At 28.2% G+C, this 24,709-nt stretch overlaps 1 protein-coding gene across 2 annotated transcripts in view; it reads left to right on the forward strand.

Annotated features, from left to right (window-relative positions):
* The first annotated feature begins 1,535 nt into the window (after window positions 1-1,535).
* LOC107456907 (kinase suppressor of Ras 2) overlaps window positions 1,536-24,709 on the forward strand; it is a 41,851-nt gene continuing 18,677 nt past the window's right edge. Inside the window, exons 1-11 of one of the 2 annotated variants that reach the window (XM_087161319.1) lie at window positions 1,536-2,131; window positions 6,509-6,649; window positions 8,382-8,520; window positions 9,451-9,979; window positions 10,979-11,148; window positions 12,748-12,811; window positions 13,448-13,528; window positions 15,860-15,957; window positions 16,048-16,299; window positions 19,483-19,592; window positions 20,803-20,901. In XM_087161319.1, the coding sequence (XP_087017445.1) occupies window positions 1,973-2,131; window positions 6,509-6,649; window positions 8,382-8,520; window positions 9,451-9,979; window positions 10,979-11,148; window positions 12,748-12,811; window positions 13,448-13,528; window positions 15,860-15,957; window positions 16,048-16,299; window positions 19,483-19,592; window positions 20,803-20,901 (1,842 nt within the window). In that variant the 5' untranslated portion in view covers window positions 1,536-1,972. The remainder of the gene's footprint in view (window positions 2,132-6,508; window positions 6,650-8,381; window positions 8,521-9,450; window positions 9,980-10,978; window positions 11,149-12,747; window positions 12,812-13,447; window positions 13,529-15,859; window positions 15,958-16,047; window positions 16,300-19,482; window positions 19,593-20,802; window positions 20,902-24,709) is intronic. The other variant, XM_087161320.1, reaches the window with a different exon arrangement.

The raw sequence follows: 24,709 nt of genomic DNA on the forward strand, positions 1-24,709 counted from the left end.
TATAATCAGAGAAGAACGAGGAATGGAATTGTCTTAATCAAAAATCTTATAGTAACTTTCTCAAGAGAGTAATTGATTATAGTCAAATTTTGATCATTAATACTAAAGGCAACTTTTAAAAGATAATGTAAAAAATTTATTATTTTTTTGTCTCATTCTTGTATGCAATTATGTGTTTGTGCAAATTTAAATTAGAAAACACATAATATTTACTGACAGTTTTGAAATTAAAATGTTATGTAAATTTTTTGCAAAGATTGTTAGTTTAATAGAACACCTTTGAATAATTATCGAATTGATTAAAATTTCTGATATGCCCATAAAAGTTATTTTAACATTATAAAAAAATATTAGCAATTTTTATGATATTAGTTGTTTTCCTGGTTTCATTCCCTGGAAAAATTTCTACCTTGCATTTGAATTTTGTTTTTAGGTGTTTTGCTAAATAAAATTTCAAATACTAAAAGAATAAATTTACGTAAGTATTTCTCCATTTAGCAATTCCAGTGAAAAAAAGAAGGGGGAAAAAATATGTGTAAATTTGTTGAAGTAAGTAATTTGAATATTTTTAAATTTTGTTCTATATTGTGCCAATTATTACAAGAAATGTCCACTTAAAAATTGAACAATTTTAATATTAAAATTTCCACTCAGTTCAAATGTAAATATATAACTTAATAATTTTATAGTGTGGTTTTTATTATATAATTTCAGAATATAAATAATGAATGATAATTGTGAAATTACAAATGGCTCAAGTTACACATTTAAAAAATATATATATTACAAACTAACAAATTAAATTAAGATTTTGATAAAATAAGCCCAGTTTTTTTTTTTTAAAATTAAAGAGTACATTTTAAAATTAAAGACTTGAAAATTATTAATGATATAAAATTTGTCAGAAAACCCATTGTATGAATAAAAGAAAAAAATATCAATAAAAGTTGCAATAAAATATATTTCCTCATTAAGTTTGAAATATTAAAAAAAAATCAGCTGAACATAAGATATACTTCGGAGTAAGGAGGAGAAAAATGGAAGGTAGCAGAATTCGCTAATATAATTTTATTTAGTATTTCTGTATTGCTAAGTAAATAATGCATGGAATGACATAAAACTATTGTTCTATGTTTTACTGCTTCACAACAATACAGAAAATTAAGTAAAATTATATCGCCGAATTATTCTACCATCCATATCTTCCTCTTGCTTACTCCAAAATAGTAAAAAGCAGTGCAAAATAATATCAGAAAATACAAAATCTAATATTATATAGCATCAAAACTAGCGCAAAGTAATATTATGGCGAACGTTAGATAATATTAGCTTGCATAGAATCTAATATTATATAATGCAGAGCAAACAGCGACCTTTTGTATCTTTCTAATATTAGAAGTTGTGCAAGATAACGTTAGATTTTGCCGATTTTCTGATGTTATCTAATATTATGTGCTACTTGGGTAGTGGGAAAACAGACATTCATTTTATCCTTCTCATCAACATCATTTTTAAAGAAATTGGGTTGAAGGTTTCAGTATTTATTTTCTTCGAATGCGTTCTTTTTTGTGCAAGATTGATATTTGAGTGACTTGTGTTTGTCAAAGTAAATCTTCTATAGAACATATAATTAGAGCACCACAATATTCTTTTACTGGAGCTCAAAACAGGAACACACTACTATTTGAACCTATTATTTTGAATAAGTTATTTTGAAAGATATTTAAAATGGGCAGAAAAAAGCACACGTATTCTTACCCTTTATTTTCCAAAAAAGAATTAACTTCTAGAAAATGGCATCATACGGATGTTATGGATGGCCATATTAAGTATTCCATCATGGCTGGCTGTAAGTAGCAGTCAGAAGGATGGAAATAAACATTTCATATATTCTCTGTAATTTGTTCCAAATTGCAGTTTGCAGTCATCATGCACCGATGTCTGTTAATAAGAGAAAAAAGGGACTGAAATCATGGCTGACAATGAAACAAAGGACAGTATTTTTAAAGCGATAGAAGCATGCACTACCGCTCAATCATTGATAGTTATAAATGCACAACATCTTGATGGTTTGCGGACACAGTGTGCTATTACTGCTGATTTAACTCAACAAGAAATTAGAATTTTGGAAGTAAGTCTAATAGTAAACATAACACAGATGATTATTTAAAATACAAAAAGGTAGTTTTTGATGAGATTTAACGATTGTATAAACTACATAGTTAATCATGCGTGTAAACAAATTTATGAGATTAACTTCCTTAAAATACTGATTTTAAGGTAATAACGTTATTTAAAAGCTTATTTTTTTATTAACTGGGATAAATTTTTTATGTTGCCTTTTAATATTTAGTTTACTCATCAGTGACGATTGTTTGTTTACATATGATTAGGTGACAGTAAGATATTTTCTTCTTAGGGTGAATAAAGAAATTTCTCGAAAGTGTAAACGAAGTGTTTCAGGAAACAGTATAATTTAGTATACTTCAGTATTTCACAAAATTCTGAACAATAACTAAAGAGCATCAGATTTTTGAGATTCCTACAATATTTTCAAAAGTCATATTTTTTAGTTAATTGCGCATTTTATAGTTTTTCTTACAATTCTTCTTAATACCTACTGTTTGATGAATTATATCTGTTTTTATATCACTGCCTTATAAATAGTAATAGTTGTTATTAACTTATGAAGTTATAGAATATTAATTATGTTTCAAATTACCAATTTTATGCTGCTTTTAAATGTAAGTTCTTATTCAAAGTTTTAACACCAATATGGTTGTTGTACTTTAAAATATCTCATCAGTTCACCACAACCTTTTTCAAAAAAGACTGCTGAAAAAGATAACTTAGCCAAGGTTGCCACTCCACAGGGAAAACCTGGAAAATACAGGGAATTTAAAAATCATCTAAAATAGCAGGAAAAGTGCAGGGAATTTTGATTTTTTTTTTTTCTTTACAAACTGGGAAAATACAGCAAATTTTATTTCGTATTTTTGTCTTTTATAAAATGGTGACTACTCAAAACGTAATCTATGGGATATTTAAACATGGTATTTCAGCTATACTAAACTATTTCATTTACTATAGCATTAATTATGTTCAGCTATTTTTCCAGCAATTAAAACTAATAAATATAGTTAGCCCAACAATTCCTCACGCAAGAGCCCAGTAATTGGTGTTTTCTCTTAATATATTCTGCATAATATGTACAGGGAAAACACAGGGAATTTTTTTGCAGATTTAAGTGGCAACCCTGTTAGCATTAAGGGTGTTATAGCAATTCATTTTTTATACAAACTAAAATTGAATAATATTTTTCTTAGTAACAATATTGATGATGTTTTAACATTCATTTGTTTTAAAAGAAAAGGTAAAGTTATATTTATATTGTACATACAAAGTATTTCATAAGTAAAAAAGGTAAGCATACATCATCTTTAATAGAATTGAAAATACCTGGGTTTTAATTTTACTCGGTGGGGAAAAATTTTTTTTTACCAATATATAAATTATTTATGTGCTTAGCCTTGAATTAGCATTTATTTTGAACTTCTTTTGGATTAAAGAAATATTTCTTAAAAATTTAATAAATAAATTTTTAAGAAACATTGCTTATAATTTATTAAATTATTAAAAATAATAATTTAATAAATTATAAGCAATTTAAAAACTCTAATTTTACTCAAGTTTTCGAATGTTTCATGGTGCATGAAACATTCGAATCGGAAAAAATATCGGAATTCTAAGTACCACATACCATGGTGTAAGCTACCGTAACCATGAAAAAAATAACTTATATTTACGATAAAGTATGCACAAATAAATTGTATTAAAGATGTATCTCAATAATTGCAATAACAGAAAAAAAACTTTAAATTTGCGAAATTAGCAAGAGTCAAGTGTGCCAATTAGTCATTATTGAAATACAAGGTTTGAAATTCGCATGTCGTAATAAAAGTCAAAATTTTTTAAACTACGTGAGAATGTATCTCAGAAACTTCCGAAAAAATCATTGAAAAGCAACTTGGATTTACAATGCTATCAGCACAAATTAAATGCAACCAAAAGTTATCAATTCAATGCGCGATGTATAAATCACGAGTAGTAATATCGTAATAAATGTATCGAGATTGTATGAACAGCTTGAAAATTAGTAGTTATTAATACTAAAAAACAAAACAAAAAAACAATCCAAACGTCACTTAGATTTATGATGAAATTGGAAAAATCAGTACACGTCAAAAAATTATTATTTAAATGGCCGATTTGAAATTTGTTTGACGTAATAACATCATAATAAAAATATCGGATTTTCAAAATCACATGTAAATATGTATTAATTCTTTTCTTTGAAAAAAGATGAAATTGGCACAAATAAAGTACACCAAAAAGTGATCAGTTAGATGCAATTTATAACTCGGGAGTCGTAATAAATATATCGGGAACCACATGGAAATTAGTAGTCATAAATGCAATTTAAATGTCACTTGGATCTATGATGAAATAGGGAAACGCAAAGAGTGATTATTTAAATGTGCAATTTGAAACTCTCACTGCATAATAATATCGTAATAAAGATAATGGATTTCCAAAATGATAAAGTATAGCAATAACTGCCTTTTAAAAAATCATTTACATTTATGATGAAATCGGTGCAAATAAAGAAAGTCAGAAAGTGATAAATTAGATGCAGAAAATTAAAAACATCAAAATATTTAAAAAAGTTTAACTATATTAAATTTTGTATACTGTAAATTTATCTCCATATTTAACAAAAATCTAATAATTTCATACCCACTTTAAAAGCTTGGCTTGAATCTTAAGTTTAACTTGGAAACTTTTTTGTAGAAAATGAGACACTGCTGTGCAAACAAAAAATTAGGAACACTATTTTTATTTATTTGCAGGAACAGGGACTTGTGATAAAGGGGCCATAATTTTTTCCCTCTAGAGAAATTTTGTTTTCTTAGAAATGGAATATTTATTGTTTATTTGTGTATTTTTTAAAAATCACATAGCAAAGGCGATATTCAGTGAGCTGAGAGCTGTCACTGTTCCAGCATAGTTACAGCCATGCTTAAATGTCACGAAAATGTGAGGTTTTGAACTTCATATATTAAGTAATTCTTAACGTTTATATTATTTAAACGGCTTTAATCATGTGGTGATTGGCTGTGTTCAGGAGATGAATAGATTGAGTTTACATTTAATTAGTATTTTACATTTAATTATTAAGTGTAAAAAGGGAAAATATGAAAACAAGAGCAGTGCGTCATTCTACAATGGCGGTTAGGATTCTTCTGGTGAATGACAGAGACAGTTACTAATCGTAACTGTCGCGGTTACGATTAAGTTAAGTTTGGTCGCCGCACACTCCCCCGCCAGTATCAGGATACTGATACGTAACAATCGGGGAAGGTAACTCTACGGCCTGATCTAGTCCGTTGTGCAGGTTTGTCCGGAGAATCTTTTGGTAGATTCGGTTCTTTTGAGGGAAAATTTTGGATCGTGTTTGGTTCGAATTGAAATAGTCCAAATGCTGGTTGGGGACGGTCAATAGAAATTGTCTGTTCTTTTTCACGTATCATGATGGTGAAATGTTTTTCACTTTTCCGTATGACTTTAAATGGTCCGTCATACGGAGGTTGTAGAGGTTTTCGAACTGAGTCCCTACGGACGAATACGTGGGAACAAGTTTCAAGTTCGGGATGTATGAAAATTCGGCGTTTATCATGGTGTGACGTCGGTTGAGGTCTTAAGTCTTGGAATAGACGTCTTAATTTACAGACAAATTCTTGTGGAGGATCATCATTTGGAGTGGGAATCAAGAAATCACCTGGTAAGTTTAATGTTTCACCATAAACTAGTTTAGCTTGGGTTGCATCGATGCTTTCTTTAACTGTGGAATGCAAACCGAGGAGAACCACTGGTAGAGCATCTGTCCAGTCTGTTGTTGCATAGCACTTCAAAGCGGCTTTGAGTGCCCAATGAAAATTTTCTATCAGGCCATTGCTTTGAGGGTGAAAACTTGTTGTTCGGCAACGTTCAATTCCAAGCAATTTCGTCAGGCTGTGGAACAGTGAGGATTCAAAATTTGTTCCTCTATCAGTCGTGATGTAGGTTGGTATGCCAAAGCGGGCAATCCAGCCTGTAAAAAACGCTGATGCTATAGTCGTTGCTGACATGTCAGTGACTGGGATAACTTCTGGCCAACGTGTATAACAGTCTATGCACGTGAGACAATATTGAAATCCTCTAGATTGCGGAAGCGGCCCGATGAGATCCAAGTGTACATGATCAAATCTTTTCGAAGGAATGGGTATTGATTCAACCCGACTTCGAGTACGGCGACTGGACTTAACTTAATCGTAACCGCTATCATAAGATTTGTAATACTTTCTGAGAGTGTTTGGTGTAGATTAATATATGTAGATATTTTTTTAAAAATTATTTCTTGATTTGTCATTATATGAATTTATTTTAATGTTTGTGTATTATTTTTCAGAGTAAACTTATTAAACTATTCAGCAATCAGTTAGTTGCTAAAAGAAAATGTCCCGAAAGTGCATCCTTGCCAGAATTAAAAAAATTCCCTTGTCTGCAGAACTGGCTGCAGGTTGTTGGACTTTGTCCAGAGTCCATGGAAGTAAGTAATTAATTTTAGAAGTTTTTATTTATTTTATAGCTTCAGGAATAAACAAATTGCCAGAACTACTGTCAATTTCCAGCTAAAAAAAAACATTGCTAGCTTATTTTTACCTACTCCTTATAGCAATATTTATGTACAGCCAATTTGGTTTTGGGCTTACTCAGGAAAGGGGCATACGGAAACAAATGCTAGAAGGTCTGGTTATCCTTACAAAAGTGTAATGCTTTTTTTAAAAAAGTTTCAGATATTTTTTTATGTATATGAATTAAATTAATGTAAACAGGTATACCTTTAGTTTAGATCAGACACTGGTGAAACAAATGAAAGCTAATATTAGGTTTTTTTAAAAATTGATGTGCAAAAAATTAAAGAATAAGTTACAACTTTGAAAAAAATATTGTCAAAACGTAAAAATGAGGCTTTATGTCTTGAAAAAGGTCTACAATAATTTTTGTCTCAGGGTCTGTAAAACCAATAATTTTCACTCTTTCTTATTGGTAGGCCCAGAAGCAGAAAGTGCCTAAAACTGTGACGTACGTCGCAGAACAAACTAAGTCCTGCAGAACAATTTGTATCTTGAATAAGTGAGAGCGTTTTCCCGTGATCCCCCGCCCACCTGCCTCCGATAGTTTTGCAGAAAAATCCCCAACCCTAATCTCATACATTCTCTTAGTGTTCGGACCTTCATATCATAGGCATTTTATTAATAATTCATCATCGTCATTACCAAAATTTTGTACTTCAAAAGTGATTGAAAAAGTAACAAATCAAGAATGTTTGCCTTGGTTTAAAAAATAATGTAGTGTATCTGTGTATGATCCTGTATTTTAATAAATGAAAATATGTATAAATTAATAAGTCCTGTTGCAGAACATTTGAAAATATTCTGCTTATGGGTTGGTAGGTAGTAATGGTACTTAAAAACTGTTAATCATTCTCAATTTTTTATCTGTTAAAGAGTAGTAAAAATAAGCATTCTTTGGCAATTTCACCATTTAAGAAATGTCTTAGTTGCTGACTTTAAAAGAGTATAACTTTTCTTTTTTCTTTTCTTAAAATGATCAGTTTTAATAAATTTTGTGAAAATAAGCCTTAGTGTCATTTATACTTGCTCCTATTTTCAGTACCATTATCAAGCTTAAAATATTTTTAAAAATTATACTGCATGATATGGGCATATTTTCTTATTCTTAGTTTCACTGTTATGTATTGTTATTTTTTTTTCTTCGGCAAATAGGACATTTTAAATGGTGGTGTTGATTTTCTCAATGTTGGCTTGTATGAAGCATTTGATTAAAAATGTAATCTTTTCAGTTTCTGAATCCTACGCAAATGTAATTTTCTATGTCATTAAGAAAAATGTGTTGTTTATTTAGTTATTTTACCTTTTAAGTTCATTTTTTTTTTTCTGTTTTGCATTATTTTCCTACATTCAAATAAAACTAGTAGTTTTCTTTGTATTTTTTTTCTCTTAAATAATTTCCTTTTTGATGTCACTAAATTTAATATTAATATGTAAAATACAATGGAGAATGTACCATACATTAACCATTGTCTTACATTAAACCATTGCATATTAGCAATGAAATATATATTTACTTATTCATTTCAATTGTATCACAATTTTAGCTATTTTAACATTTCTTGTAAATAATCTAAGTTATTAGTTGTATTTTGACAGCCAATATTTGGAAAAATCTAAATTTGTTTTTATTAACTTTTTTTTCAGAACATAAGTACAAAAATTTCCAATATGGAACTTCTTTTAAAATTGCCTGAACATGAGGTAAAGAATCGCATTGCAGATGCTACAGATGATGAGAAAAGGAGACTGTTAATTGCTCTTAGAAACTTAAAAGCTTATACAGGTATCTTGAAGTTTAAAGTCAATATGTAAGCTGTAGCTTAAATTCATAACCAGAGAATTTGTAAATTATAGAATTTAAGGTTTTTGTATATATGACTGTTTACATTACCATTTTTCATACCTAATTGATATATTTCAATAATTATTTATGTTATTAAATTAGAAAAAAAATAGCATATTACCCTTTAAGACTTAAAATAATGTAAAATATTTTTTGTTCTGAGAAGTTTCTTATATGCTTGATTATGTTTTTAGTATCTTTTATGGTGTAATTCTTAGTGTTACTAATTCATCTTAAAATCACTGTGCTTATTTTATTGCTTTTAAGGTAATTGTTTTTGTTGAATTAAATTTTTTTATAAAAAAATTATGAAAGACATAAAATTATTCTCCCAAAATTAAATATTTCAATTATTCTTATACTGAGTTTGTAGTACTGATATTCCTGACTTACGTGTTCAGAACTAGTGCCTGGGTAGTAGCTTGATTATAAAACTAAAAAATTCGAGGTAACGTTGGAGTTAGAGGGGGCTTTTCTAAGTGTTAGCGACTACCCTGTAGTTAAAACTTACAGACTGCCGACCAATTATATGCATGGTTCTCAGGCATATAGCGTTACCCATCGGATTCAGTGTTTCAAAATTTTTGGAATTCAATATTTTCATAAAAATCCTATGTTTTTAACATTATCAAATTTCTATGGGGTTATATAATTTATTTATATCTTTTTCCCAGCAAAATGAAAAAAGAATCAAAAGAACAATTCTAAAACCTTATGAGGCTATATCCATCCAAATACTTAGTTTTATTTTTTTCTAGATTTTTATTAATTTTAATTTGTTTTTGGTTTTTAGTAGTATATTTTAAAAATATTAAAATTTATTAGTCTTGTAATTAGTAAATATTAAAGATAACTTTTAAATTTTTTTAGAAAGGCAAATTCGAGGAGAAATTAGCAATGCCACGGACTTGGATTTACATTGGGAATCTTGGGATATCAATTCAACCATTGGCTCCTCACCACGTACTCACCATCAACGCAGAGTTGGTAGATCTTCTGTACCCTCTGAAGAACTTTTAAAGAGTACGCCTACTCATGGTCCTCAATCACCCCCTACTAATATGAGCTCCAGCCTCCATGGAGGGCATCATCTTGGTCACATATCCATCTCTTCATCATCATCTGTCATTTCTTCAGCTCATCATGGCCCTTGGTCACCAACTCTCAACTCCACTTTATCTCCAAATTCACCTTCCCCTAGAGACAAAAGATACACGCCACCTCCTACGCCTTCTATGTCAGGTAAAAAAAGTGAGGGCAAAAAGTTTCCCACTACACCACCTCCTATTAAAAAACATCAGACTAATCTTCTACCTGAGATATATCCACTTACCAAGAGTAAATCACATGAAGAACACTTGGCCAATAGGATTGAGCAAGCAGAAAATGTTGCACCCAGGTAGTGCTTTTTTTTATTAATTAGTGTATATTTATTAATTATAAAGTTTACCCTAATAAAATGTGTGACTCCAGGGATTCCTTAGGGCTCGATTCCTGCATATACTCTATTTAAATTTTCACCAAATCCCATATAATGGAGTAAATTTTATGAAAAATTATATTTTTTATATCACAACACTACAGTTGAAGGAAATAAATTTTATAAATTATATTTTAAAAAAGTCGTGAAATTAACAAAATCAATATGAGAAAAGAGCTAGCTATCAAAATTTAATATGCTAACTCACTTAAACGTTTTATGACAAGAAGATTCTTTAGTGAACATTCAAAAACTAATAAAATATTACAAATTATACATACAATTCCTTTTCACATATTTTTTAATTAAATGTGCAATTTAAAATTCATGAATATTACTTATTAATAATAATTCTTCAATAATTTTCTGTATTCTTTTCCAATTGTAAAATCAAACATAGGTCATAATTTAAATAATTGTCATGATAATCATTCAATTAATATTTTTATTTACATTATCAGGAGAAGTCTTCCTTTTCTTATTTTTGTAACTTCTCTTTCTGTTTATGAGTGGCAATTTCATGATAATCCACTAATAAAGAAAAAAACCTGTTGTGACTACTTTGGTAATTAAATTATCAGATAATTGTACAACATGCTTTCACAGATGATACTTAATTATGTTTTTTAACTACTGTTATTTCTTTTCTAGATAATCCTAAAAAATTGTCTACTAGAATTATTTGTCTTAATTAGTAATAATAATAATAAGTGTGAGTTTAAGTTATGAGATAGATATAGAGAAATGTAACTATTTTTGTTGAAATAATGGGTCATCTGAATATTAAATTGTTTTTTTGTTGTAATATTGGATGCAAAGTTATGTGAAATTTTGTTTCGGAACCCTCTGATATTTAAGGAATAAATAGTAAATAAAAATAGTTTTCGTGATTGCTTGAAATTCCACTATTCTTTTCAGTTCCAACGACAATGTCCCTCGTCGAAGGCTAGCTACAGAGCCAGGATTAGAATCATCTGGTTTCTTTGCACCGATGTCACCTTTACCGTCATTTCCAAACAAGTCACCTCCTTTTATTAGTCCTGATCAACAAACTGATGGATGCTTCATTGAAGATACATCAAATCAAAGTAAAGATTTTAGACAATTTATTTAAGCTTACATTATTTCATGTCAATAAAGATGAGTTAGTTGATTATTCATTGTAAAAGTTGTGTAATGCATTACTATTAAAATGTGTTTCCTTACCCCTAATTGCATGAAATTTAGTAATATTCTTCCCATGTTAAATAATACTGGTTGTATTTGTTGCATACTCATTTAAACATCTACTCTTATTATCATATTTGTTTTCCTACACTTAAATTTAATATTATTAAAACCATTTCAAAACTCATTTACAAGGAGATAACTCACTTTTACTATAAACAACCTATTTCGAGGTTTTATTTTTCAAATTTCCATTACAGATAGATGTATAAAATAACTATACAAGAGTTCTGCTTTTGACTTTTTTTACTCCTAAGAGTCATGATTTTAACTAAAAACATTTTTATAAAAATATTTTAGAGGAACTGCTTTGTTTGCATCAAATTGAGAATTTTTATGTGAAATTTAAATCAATTAAGTTAGATATTATTTATTGGGAATCTAGGAAATAGTATTTATTTTATGGTTGATTAACATCTATTATACTCATAATAATTAAAAGCTAATGCTCTTTTAGGTACAATATTATTTTGTTGCATGCTCTTGTGTATGTAATATGATTTTATTCATTTATTTATATATTTGTAATATTTTACTATGTACTAAACATATCTCTGGATGATAATTTGGTATTTTTAAACTTTATTTTAATGAAAGCTAAAGACTTCTTAATTTTGCTGGATATTTCTAAACATTTGTTTAAATAATTGAGTTAAAATCAGGGTTTATGCTATGGCATCATTTTTTGCAAAGTGTGAAAAGTATCAATAAAAATGCTAAAATGTAACAATAGATTTTTGCAAAGGCATTTTAAATGATTCTACTCTTTAAAAAAATACATATATACAAGCTTTTGTGAAAAATTTATGACTTAGATTAGGTTGAAGCATAATGATTAACAAAGATGATGATATCAGTTCTGCTATGAAGAAAGAGGTTAAAAATTTATTAACGGAAAGAAACCAGATTTTGTCATTCTACCTTCTGCAAGAAAAACAGTGGCCAATTAACAAAAAAAAAGAAAGGAAAAAACACTTGTTTTCTTGTAGAGAGATTCTGTTTATCTTTTCATTCTGAGTCAGACACAACTTCTGCTCTCAAACACTGATTTCATCATCATAATTTCATTGCAGCATGAAGTCAGATATTTTTCTTACAACTTGCGTGCTTCAAATCATTTCTTAAGAGGTTGCTTAGTTGCCTGTTTTCTTTTGTATGTTTTTTATTGTTTCTATCTATGCACACGTAGAAAAATATTTCTTGAGCAGGAGAAAAAATGATGATTTGCCACAAGCAAAGTTTGCAAATGAAAAGGAAAAATATATGACTGATTTTTTTTTATAAAGAAATCTTGTTATGTGATACTCTTGTTGTAAAGTTAGTATCTTGCTGAACTTCTTTCCTGATTTTAGCTTTTTTTACTAAATTTTTAAATCTAGCTCAAACTCTGATTGAAATTTTAAAATATTTTCTCCTTTTTAAAAACTATTCATAAGGATTTTATCTTCTGTTTAAAATAGACACATCTGTTGCTGCACCAAGATCTCCGAGACCTCATGGAATGGGTCATGTCATTCATCATCGGTAAGCTATTAACAATTTTAATGATATTTTTAGCTTTTAGATTTATAGCTTACATTCCTCAGGGATGATTTTTTTTAATGTTTATTGAATTTCACTTTTGTGTTTATTGAATTTCACTAGAATTCCACTTTTGTTTTCAGTTTAATAAATATGTAACTGCGATTTGAAGTAACATTCAAGCTATTTAAAATCACACATTGCATTTAGTATTCATAAAATTTTTAAATTATACATCATGTTCTGTATTTACTTTATTTAAAATTACACATCACAATTCATAATCACTTAATTTAAAAATCTTACATCAATATTGGTATTCACATGATTTAAAATTGAAATTCACGCATTGCACTATATTCGCAGTTTAAGACTACGCATTGCAATTCACATTCAGGGGATTTTATCTTCCACATCTCGGAAATTATATTCGTGCATCATTATTTATTGAAAAATTTATAACATTCTATTGATATGTGCTTCCTACATACATTTCTTTTCCTTTCTAAAAGTAAAGTCATTTATAATGCAGTTTGCACACAGCATTTTTAAATTTTTATTTATTTTTTCACCAAAAGAATAGAAATACCATCCCTGATCTCTTAAGATTTAATGCTAATGTAAACTTTTTTTTATTAGGTTTACCTCTACTTTGAAGGTTACAAGTTGTCATTTCTGTGATAAAGCTATGTTTTTAGGTTTTAAATGTAAAGAATGCAAGTAAGTTAGTTAACAAAAATTTTGTTATTTGCTGGAGTTTTATGCTTTCTTTTTCTTATTTTACTGCAGGTTCCATACCATTTTTTAAAGGTGCTTATTTTTTATTTACGTCTTTTAACCCTTTCGCGACGGGAAGTGCAAATGTGCGCTTATTGCTGAGGCCTGCAGTCTCTTTCGCGAGTGTCTGTTCAGGGCCGGAGGGTTTTTGCTGTTAAGCCTAAATCCATGAAATAACCTAAATTTCAACACGTTGTTTAATAATGTTCTGTAGAGTATTTAAATGACTTATGCTTTATATATATTTCTATAGATATTTATTTACTTAAGTCATTTCTTGGTTAAACATATATTTTACACATTTTATTTCATTATGTACTTACCATTTAATAACTTTTAACGTTATATATCTGAAAACTAAATATATGACTTAAAATTCTTTTTTCGTATAAAAAATTTTAAACACTAACATTGCACTAAAAACTGGGCCTGAAATCGAAATACATAACGCTGTAGCGAAAAAAAAAAACTCCCCTGCTGACTGTAAACAAATACCACGCTCGAATTTAGCCGTCATGAAGCATTTCTTTCTCCTCCATTCCTTCCCCTTAAAAACCACTTGTATGTGAGTCATACTACTCTCATTTTGAGTAGAAGGTCAAATCTACTTGTATCTGAAACCATATGGACACACAATGCCATCTTCTGGCAGAAATTTTATTTCTTAAAACTTTCCAGGACACTGGCACAAATGAGTGATGGTCGGGGGTGAATGAGAACGCTCTCTGGCACACCTGCGTGTCGGTCGAGATGTGAGTGTATTTCTTGCTGCCACGTATCTGCGACAGTCGGCGCGAAAGGGTTAAAAGCCCTTAAAGATGCTTTTTTTTTTATTTGTGGTTTGTAAAAAGTGCTTAATTTTCTATCTTTTAAAAGAGGTTTTTTTTTCTTTGCCGTATCGTTTGTTGTTCTAAATTACGACAATTTTCTCTGCAATATATATCAGAAACTAGTTATTTTTATCTTGATTATGTAAAGTTCTCGAAAATGTTTTTGAATTTTATTCATTTTATGTTTATAAATTAAGAATAGAAAAAAAATAATTTTTATTACTGCCCAAATCCTAATTATGATATATTTTTTTTAGAAAGTGATTAAAAATATTTTTTGATTGCTTAAAAGGTGCTTATTTTTTGTTGAAAAATCTGATTTCGCACCCTGTGTTTTAAACTGCAGTAAGGAAAATGTAATATTTCGAATCATTTTTTTTTTTTTTTAGCATAGTTAGTCGAATAATATTATAGTATTTTATAGGTAAACTTATTGTTCTGAACACACCTTAAAATACTTGCTTAAGAAAATGGTCATAATTCCAAAATATTAATTAAAGAAAATGGACACAGGAGAAAATTTACCTTAGAATTTAAAGAGTATCAGACTGTAACTATTCCTAATCGCAATTATCTGATTGTGTATTAGTTAAAAAGTTTGTTTTCATAATAACAGTTAGAGTAAACTTCAGAAGTAAATGAAAGTTTTTAATTTTCTCTTTCTTTTTACTTAAATATGCCAATAATTTCTTGTATTCTTTTAATTTATTTATATATATTATCTGTACTAAATTAAGTAACTAGTTATGCATTTGTGCGATATTCTTATTTTTTTCAAACCGACTCTAAATTTGCCCTGCATTTTTACAATTGCAACTGAAGTTTTCATGTTAATGAAGTTTCAATGTCGGTTTTCATCAAAATGTTTTTTTACTATTTGTTTTATTACCTTTTTTTTTTTTTTTTTTTTTTTTTTTTTTTTTTTTTTTTTTTAGGAAAATGGTTGTGTAAGAGAATACTCTTTAGGGAAAAAAAAGAAGATTTATTGAAACTAAATTTGAATAAAATCCTTCCTACAAATTTCCTTTTAAAGATAACAAAAATAATGACAAAATATGATTAAACTTATGTCAGATTTGTTAGTCTATATGTCATAGTCTGCAACATATTTATCTAATGATAAAAGGTGTCTTGTTTCTATATTTTCCTTATTTTAATATTTAAAAATGTTTGAATTTCAAAAATTAAATTAGCTTTTTTGAGTTTTTAATTTCAGTACTGACTGTTGTACTTAAATATTTTTTTATTGAAATTACAGTCGAAATCTTTGAATGTGGAAGAAACTTAAGTGCTTACCTATATTTTTAAAAACATATAAAATTAACAATATTTTTCTTTTATGAAAAGTTTTGTGAAACAGCTTTTATATATATATATATATATATATATATATATATATATATATATATATATATAATTAATCTTATAATGGAAACATTTTCAGATATCGCTGTCATAGAGATTGTGTTGAAAAAGTGCCTCCATCTTGTGGCCTGCCCAATGAATTAGTTGATGTTTTTGCCAAAACTATGAAAAATGATGGTATTATTTTTTTAATTATTTATTCTAATATATGTATTTGTAAGTTTTTGTTTCTATTATTTTGTAATTTGATTGTTATTGCAAAAATAGAAAATCGATCTCCCATGCTCGGTAGAACTCATGTAGCAAGCCCGGCTAATGCCTTGAAAAGTGAAAGTTCTAAAGAACGTAAATGGTCCAGACATCAACAGCAATTAATAAATCTTCCAGCCTTTCCTCCTCCTGAATCTTCATCTAACACCTCTTCTTGCAATTCTTCTGCTCCTTCTTCGCCTGCATTACTCAGTGTTGCTCAACAAACACCTCCTGCTGCTGCAAGAATTCACCAGTTTCAATTTCCAGGTACCTTTTTCTTACCTCTAAGTCATTTTTTTTCCTTGAATATTATTTGGTACTAGGGTGGCAGATTTCTTTCTCAGTGAAAAAAAAAAATTACTGAAGCAAAAGATTTCTTCTATCCTAAGCGGAAGAAACAATAACAGAACCATTTTTTAGACAGTCAGTAATTTCAGCCTAGTTTAAATAATAGTAATATAGTAAATCAAAAAAAGCACCTTACTCTTGAGACACACAGAAGTGCTTTATTTAGATATTTTGCATTTGCAGGAATTGTTGGTAAGGAAAATGTCTACAATGAGGAGTCTTTAGCCAAAAATTGTGAAAGTTTACTTTTTGTCAATATCTATTTGTATGCAAATATTAATTTCCAGATGCTTTGTGTTTCAAATTTTCATTTACTATAGGTCTAAATATCAAACTGATTAGAGAAGTAAATTAAAAATGTTTTTTTTTTTTTTTTAATTCTATATAATAATTTGATAGTATATAATACAGGATAATTCATTGAAATGTCTAATATTGTAACTTACATTTTGGTCATAACACAGAGTAGGGGAAGATACTAAAATTTCTTGATAGCTAAAACTATGCTAACATGTAAAACAATTAAGCAGAGGACTTTTTTTCCCACTTACAATTAGGAAGAAAAACGTGTATTTTTTTTCTTTCAATATTTTGTTCCTACAACATCGTCTTTTCCATCCTTACTATCTGTAAGAATTACTTTTTTTTTACCATATATGTAATGGTTGTTTTAGAATATCATTACATTGCTTATACAGTGAAACCTCTGAGGGGTGACCACTCTCCATTCCATAATAAAATGGTTATAGGTTGATCGTTTTTAGAGGTTACCTGCATTGTCTTTGAAATTGTTATCAAAGGTACATGAATTTTCGCAAACTATTTTATTTTTAATCAGTGTCATTTTCTTAATGCAGAAATGCCACTTCTGTTGACGTCATGAAAAGACAGATCTATGAATTAAATTTAGCATCTATAAAAATGATCCTTACTGATATCATTATGTGCAAAAAATATTTACCAATAATGAATGATTAAGCTATTTTAAACAAATAAACAATTATGTTTTTTTGTTTTAGTTTGCATTTAATTTTATATCATAAAAATTAGTTATCTTTAAAAGCTGAAAAGAGGTTTGTTTAAGATGCTTGTTTTTTCCAAAATAACTTTTTTTTCTTCTAATTTATCTTTCAGCTCTAAAAGTAATTATTGATAGCATTGTCTTTAATGTACTCTACAACATGAGGTTGTATTGTTAAAAAGAGCTCTTTAAATAAGAGTCTCACGCAATTATTTAGAATACACTTTAATCTACTTTTTTGTTTTGATATTTTTTCGTGTTTCCTTGAATGACTTTTTCTGCATTTGATGCAGGCGTTTGCCAGGTAGCTAGGAGAGGTTTTGATGGTCTCTCCTAAAGCTTTTCTTCAATTCAAAGTACAGTAGAGAACCATTTATCCGGTATCCAGATAACCAGAAAACCGGGAAAATTTTTGATCGGTTTTCCCGCCATTTTAAGCTAGAACGATTATGAAAAAAAGCGGAAATGAACTCATCCTTAAAGCTGAGTAGAGGAAAATGTAAGGAAGGGGAGAATTTTTTTCCCCGTTTACCCAGAGAAACGTCATTTCCTCCGTGACCTTGAAGGCAGGGAAGGGAGGAATGTTTTATTTTCTCCTTTAGGCCGTCAATCAAGCTCAGGGGTGTGGCATGCTGATTTCGTTTTCTGTTTAATTTACGAGGGGGAGGGGTGAAATGCATTGCATGCATATCAGTGAACAGAAGATGAAAAAGAAAAATATATTTATCTATTTGACATCGATTAATAAAAATAAAATCTTTTTCTTCTGAATAAATTCAAGTGCGGTATCATTTGCAAGTTTTTATTGATGTGGAATCACATCTGCTGTAATTAAATATCGAGTTTTTATCAACAAAAAAAATAATAATAATAAGAGGAGAATTGTTTATTAATTTAAACATAGGATTATTTTAAGAAGCAGATTGCAGTTTTGTTTTTCTGATTCCACTACGTTTGATTTTTTTTTTCTTTTCACGATAAATTTCGCACTTAATAAATTAATTCTTTTTACTCATAAATGTTATCATTAGGTTTTTTTTTTTAATTCCGTTGATCTTGCCTTGTTCCGGGTTTCAATATTTATGCTAGTGCCTTTTTTAACTATCGTTTCGGTTCGATACTTTTCAAGTGTTTTTATTTAGGTTAATAAGTTTTCCTTTTATTTTATTGTTTCCCCCGTATAATTAGGTATGAAATATATCGCGTTATTTAACCTTTGGTTTTGTTTATATTAGTTAATTTAGGAATTGTAATTATTTTTAGAAAATAAATACGAGAATTTTGTATTTTTCAATCTTGTTTTTCTTGTCTAAACTTGCAAATTTTTTATTCTTTTAAATATTATTTTTTTACCATTTTTTTTTCTTTTTAAAGTTAAGAGTACCTTTCTTTTTTCTCTTACTTTATGCATTACACTTTTTCCTTGTAATTCGGGTTCGATAAAACATCGATTAACGACACTTTTTGGTCGATCCAGAAAACCGGGAAATTCAGACATCCGGGATAGCGATGGTCCCGAGCATCCCGTATAATTGGTTCTCTACTGTATATGGAAAAAATTCATGCCTTCCAAAATTAGCTGTAAATAGAGGTGGTCACTACATAAAGGTTGTCTTTCCTAAAAATTTCACCTGTACGTACTTTTTTTTTTTTTTTTTTTTTTTTTTTTTTGTTGCTAAATTTCTATATATATTTTCATACATATATATTTAAATTAAGAAGGGAAAAAAAAGAAAGTACCTTCATACAGAAGAATTGTGAATTTTTCTGGTTTCAAAAGCTACATGATTAAATTGTTACTTAAAAAATTTTAAATTTAATCATTGATAAAAATGAAAGTCTTGAATTGAATTTTAAGTACCTATCTCCTGTGTCATAGTGAAATTAAATTAACCATAAACAATATTTCTCTAGATCCTTATATTAAATACTACTAACTATTGTAATGATAAATATGAATTACAGTTTAAGTTAATAAAACATTTTATTCTAAAAATGGAATTTTTTTAATAGCTGCATCAGATTTTCATATACTTTTTTTTCTTCTTATGTAGTGTATTAATTTAAATTCATTTTTCCAGATGTGGACCCAACAAAAGGTATTATCTTAGAAACAAAGCCTTTTGTAATTAATGAAGTGGTTGAAACACAGAAATCAAATGACAGTGACAAAACAGTTGGCTCTGGAAGTGTAAGTTTTTTTTTTATGTATGAAACAATCATTTAATATATATATATATATATATATATATATATATATATATATATATATATATATATATATCAAAACAAAATGCGAGGGTTTTTTTTTTTTTTTTTTCGTTAAAAAAATCTCTCTGAAAGTTATAATGATTTGAAAAGATAAAAAATACTCAAAATACGTAAAAGTTATTTTTACAGCAATTCGTGCTATAATAAATAACAGAACAAAAAAAAAATAATAAAAATTTAATACCATCCCTCCATTTACAAATTTCTCTTTTTTTTTCCTTTTTAAATATTCTGGAGAGACATAAAAATTTTAACATCAATTGCAAGAGCTTTTTCTCTGTCACTTTCTATATGTCATTTCAGGTGTACTTTCCATGTTTTCTCTGAATATAAAGTATTTTTTAACATAAATTTTAACAAGATATCCCATTATTGTTTACAGGAAGAGAATTTCAGAATCAAAATATGTTTTACTCCATGTCCTTATTATGTAAAGACAGTCACATTTTATTTTTTTATTCTACATAATATATTTTTGTTTATTTTTCTTATTTGCATAATAATATAATTTTCTTATATGCATTAGGCTATTAAAAAACGTCCCATATAATTTTTTTAAAAATATATAAAATATTATCAGTAACAAAGATTTAAAAAGACAGAAACATATCAAAATGTGTAACGTCAGTCTCCATGTCATTGCCCTGTGACATTTCCCAACATTTAAAATTATAATATTCTCAATTTTTTTGGCTGGCCCTAACTGCAGAATTCTACTAACTTTTTCCACTTAATCCAAAAATCGTTTATATTTTTTTAAAAAAATGATCATTAAAAATTTTTAAGGATCTTTTCACCTAGATGAATACAACATTAAGGTGGTGAACTTTAATCTCCAAAGGCTAAATTTTTGCTTATAATTTCGAATTGTGACCACCTTTATAAAGAAAAGAAAAAAACATTTGGTGCTATTATTTTACTTCCATTAAGAAAAAAAGATTTTTAGCAACTGCTTCCCCTTTTGTTATCTTAATGTTATTTATTGAATTAATTGCAACTAATATTGGTAGAGCTGGTATAAAATACTAATGAAAAAATTACATTAGTTTTTATAATAAAATTTGAATCTACCAAATATTGTTTATTTTTTCAGGAAATTCAAGCTTAACAAACTTTTTTTTTTTTTGCAGACTGATTCTGAAAAAACATTAGCTGGTCGTGTAGATTCTCAAGACAGCCAAGTTTCTGACATAGATCCTAGTGAAAGGTCATGGCCCAGACAAAATAGTGTAAGTAATGTTCTGAATAACATTTGGCGAATAACATTTTTTTACGAAAAGAAAAAAGTCGTTAATAAATATTTTTTATACATAAGTAAGTTTAGTCATTATAAAAAATTTATCGAAACCTAGCTGTATTATAGATATTGAGTAAAGAGTAAAAAAACTGACTAACAGCTATAGATGCTCTCTAAAAAATGTCTTTTAAAAAGAAAAATTAATGAAAAAAAGCAAAAGAAAACAAAAATTATGCTTAGTTCTTGAAAGATTACTTTAACATTGAAAATCACAGTTTTCTATGTTACCTGTTTTTACTATACAGGAAAAAGTGAGAATAAAAGACTAATGTCTATCAGATGCTCCGTTAAAATTCCGCACTATAATTAAAACAGCAAAAATGAAAGATAAAAACATCTCAAAATCTTCTTAACAAAAAATTTTTTAATAAAAAGACAAAATTCAGGGTTCAATATATAAATTTTATAAAATTTTTATGGTATAAAATTAAAGGTAAACTTAAACAAAAAACAATTTATTTATTAAAAATAGTTCTAGATTAATAATCAGTGAATTTGTTTCTACACATAATAATTATGTTCGCATCAATCATTTTTATGGATACTAAATTTTATTAATCTATCTGATTTTCATGGCGCCAACACAAGTGGCATTTCGGCCCCAAATAAGTAACACTCGCTTATATTTTGTGAAGAACTTTAAACTTACTAGTACTAAATTGAATTTAATTTGTTTAAATTTAAGTCAGGGTTCATTCTAAGCGGGGTTTACGGGGCGGCCCGCCCCGTATGCCCTTTTGATATAAAATATCCGCCCTATTGCCCTTTACTCCTTTTATCCTGCCCTGATATAATTAAATGCGCCCTGTTGTGTCCCCTCCAAAAAGATACCACTTTCCTGTAAGAGAGGATTTCTTTGTCCTGTCTCCCCCCCCCCCCCCCGCGCTTAGTAATACTTTTCTTGTAATCAACTTGTCTTCCCTCTAGCTCAAAAGCTATGGGTAAATGAGATTCCGAAAAGCTCCCCCCCCCCCCTCTTTACTATTTCCTCTTGAAGTGATCTTCCAAGAAGTTCCTCGGGGAATGCAACCCCTCCTGCAGCTGTGTGGGTTCCTATTTTCTTTTTAGAAAAATTTCTTTTTCTTAGAAATGGACGTATTGCTTATTTTAAGAAACCATACTGCTATGATGACGGTCAGTAGGCCTGGCAAGAGTTTTCCTGGAAAGAATTTTTTAAGGGAAGAAATCTTGTTCACAAGGCCTGTAGACAATTTTAGGGGTCAGACTAGGTCATATAGATAAAAGATACATTCTCATGTAGCTTCTGGATCCCTCTGTCCAGCTTTATTCTTTTGAAGGAAGAAAGAAATTTTTACTTTTGATTTCAAAAGTGGAGGGACTTAGACAATTAACTACGAAATAAAAAAGCTTTTTTATCCAAAAAAAAATTCTAATTTTAAAATAAACTTTTTTTTACAATGACGCAATACAATTCTTACAATAATAAGTTTCAAGTTATGTTACATTACAAGTTATTTTAAGATATTAGCAAACGATAATTTTTATTCCGTTTTTTTTTTTTTTTTTTTTAAATATTTTTCTCATTCTTCGTTGGCACGCTGCCAGGAGTATAAACATATCCGTTCTTTTTTTTTTTACTCTTTTAAAATATTGTTTAGCGCTATAAAACCTCTAACTTTCTCGTTTTCATTAGAATTTATCCTAGCAGTCGATCTTTTTATTAATTTGTTTATTTATGTTATTATTAGTGTGTGCAAAGGTATGACTGCTCCTCATAAAAGTTGAATCAAGCACACAATTTATTTGTAGATGAAGCATATTTAATTCAATTAATCGTTTTTTTCCCCCTTTCATGCATTTAGAATTTTTTACTCATAACTGAACAGACATTACGAGTGATGTAATTATATCGGTAAATTTAAATACGTAACTTTCCTTTATTTAAAAGTATTAAATTTATTTATAGCTGTATGCTTGTACCTCAAAAATATTAAAAAAGGAAATTTATTTGAAGATACAACATGTGTTATGCGCAAATTTTTTTTTCTTTTCTTTTTCTGAATGATCACAATGCAGCTTTAATTTGGCCGCCCATTTTAAATAGAACTAAATAAATTGATAAATTAAGAAATGGTTTTCTTTCTTTAATAGTAACTCGTTTGTTTGACGATATTTTTCAAATGAGGTGTTTGATTCGACACTATCACAATTACCAAGCCGATCGATAACTCTATGTTGTATTTTCCATATATTTAAATATGACACTTCTATACTGTTACTTAAATTATTTTTTTCTCGTTATTATAGAAATTTGGTCTTTATTTTTGCGCTTATTGCAATTTCGGCTATGATCTATATCACATACCATGATTTGACAATGCATAGTAATATTAGATAGATTAATTTAAATACCAAACTTTTTTCATTTAATATTTTTCAGCTTTTTATTTATTTATTAATTTATTCTTAATATCAATGTTATCGCTTTACTAACTCTGCGTTTGTAAGATCGTGCGTCGTAAATATTGTAAATTGAATTTATTTTAATATAATGAGCAAATTTTTATTTTGATTCTTCTTAAAACTTAAAATGTTAATTTAAATACAATAAAAAGTGCTGCGGTCGCAAATGAATCTTTTTTAATAACTTATTTATTTACTTTATGATAATTTGTAATTGCTTTAATTGTTTTATTTTATTTCTCTTAATCACAGGGTCCGTACGCGCCAGACTTGATAAGTCATGGAATTGTCATAGAAAAACGTAATTTTACTTGTACGTTTTTGATAACGTAATTTGCGACATTTCCCCTTTCGAAATTGAAATTTAAGAAGGAAAAAAAGTTTTTTTCCACACCGATCTTTATTAGGTGCATCCATACCCAGATAAAAAAAATCTGAATTGGCAAAATCAGTGGTAAGTCTCCACTCAGGGGGCGTCGCCTTTAGGCAGGGCATAATTAGTACAGTGACAGTGATTTATAAGAGAGAATCACTTAGGCTGTTCCATGGTCATTCAATGGTTAAGAAAATTGAACAGTGCCAGCGTTAGTTTCTTACACTTCAGATAAGTTATATACATTTCTTTTTTTTTTTTTTAATATATAGTATTACTTTTTGTGCTGATTTAGTATTTATCATGAAAGCAATTTTCTTTTTTTTAGTTATTTATTATTAATTTCGTTTCTTTAACATCTTAATTTATACTTCTTTTTTTATCTATTTATCCATCTTATTTATAATAATTTTTTTTTGTAAGAGAAAATCTTGACTAAGTGCATTTTTATTATTTTTTTTTCGGGTTTTTTTTCCTTCTCTTCTTGCAAAAGTTCATGAATTGATGAAGTACGATTTTACTTCGCTTCAATGCAGATTATTGGGTAGTATTTTTATTAAATTTTTTTAGAATGACTTAGTTTTTGAGAAGTTCTTTTATTTATTAGTTTGTTTATTTTTTATTAATAATTTCTCCGTTTATTTTTCGTTGTCTTGCAGCTTTGTTTCATATTTTAGGATAATTTATTTTATTTTTTAGCAGACAAAAATATGCGATTTTATCCTTTATTTTTTTATTTTTATTTTTTTTTTTGCTTGTACTTTGATTTGTTAGTTTCTTTTTAGGGTGATTTGATATTAAAAATATGCCTTTTTTAATGTTTTTTTTTTTCTTTTTTGCATAATTTATTTTTATTGTAACACTTTATTGCAATCTTATTTTCCTATAATCAACATTTTAATTGATGCTCATGTATTGGATATTTTAACTGTTTATTGCGTTT

This window comes from Parasteatoda tepidariorum, chromosome 4 (assembly GCF_982258835.1).
Source record: "Parasteatoda tepidariorum strain Cologne lab strain chromosome 4, Ptep-v5.0, whole genome shotgun sequence".
Lineage (NCBI taxonomy): Eukaryota > Metazoa > Arthropoda > Arachnida > Araneae > Theridiidae > Parasteatoda > Parasteatoda tepidariorum.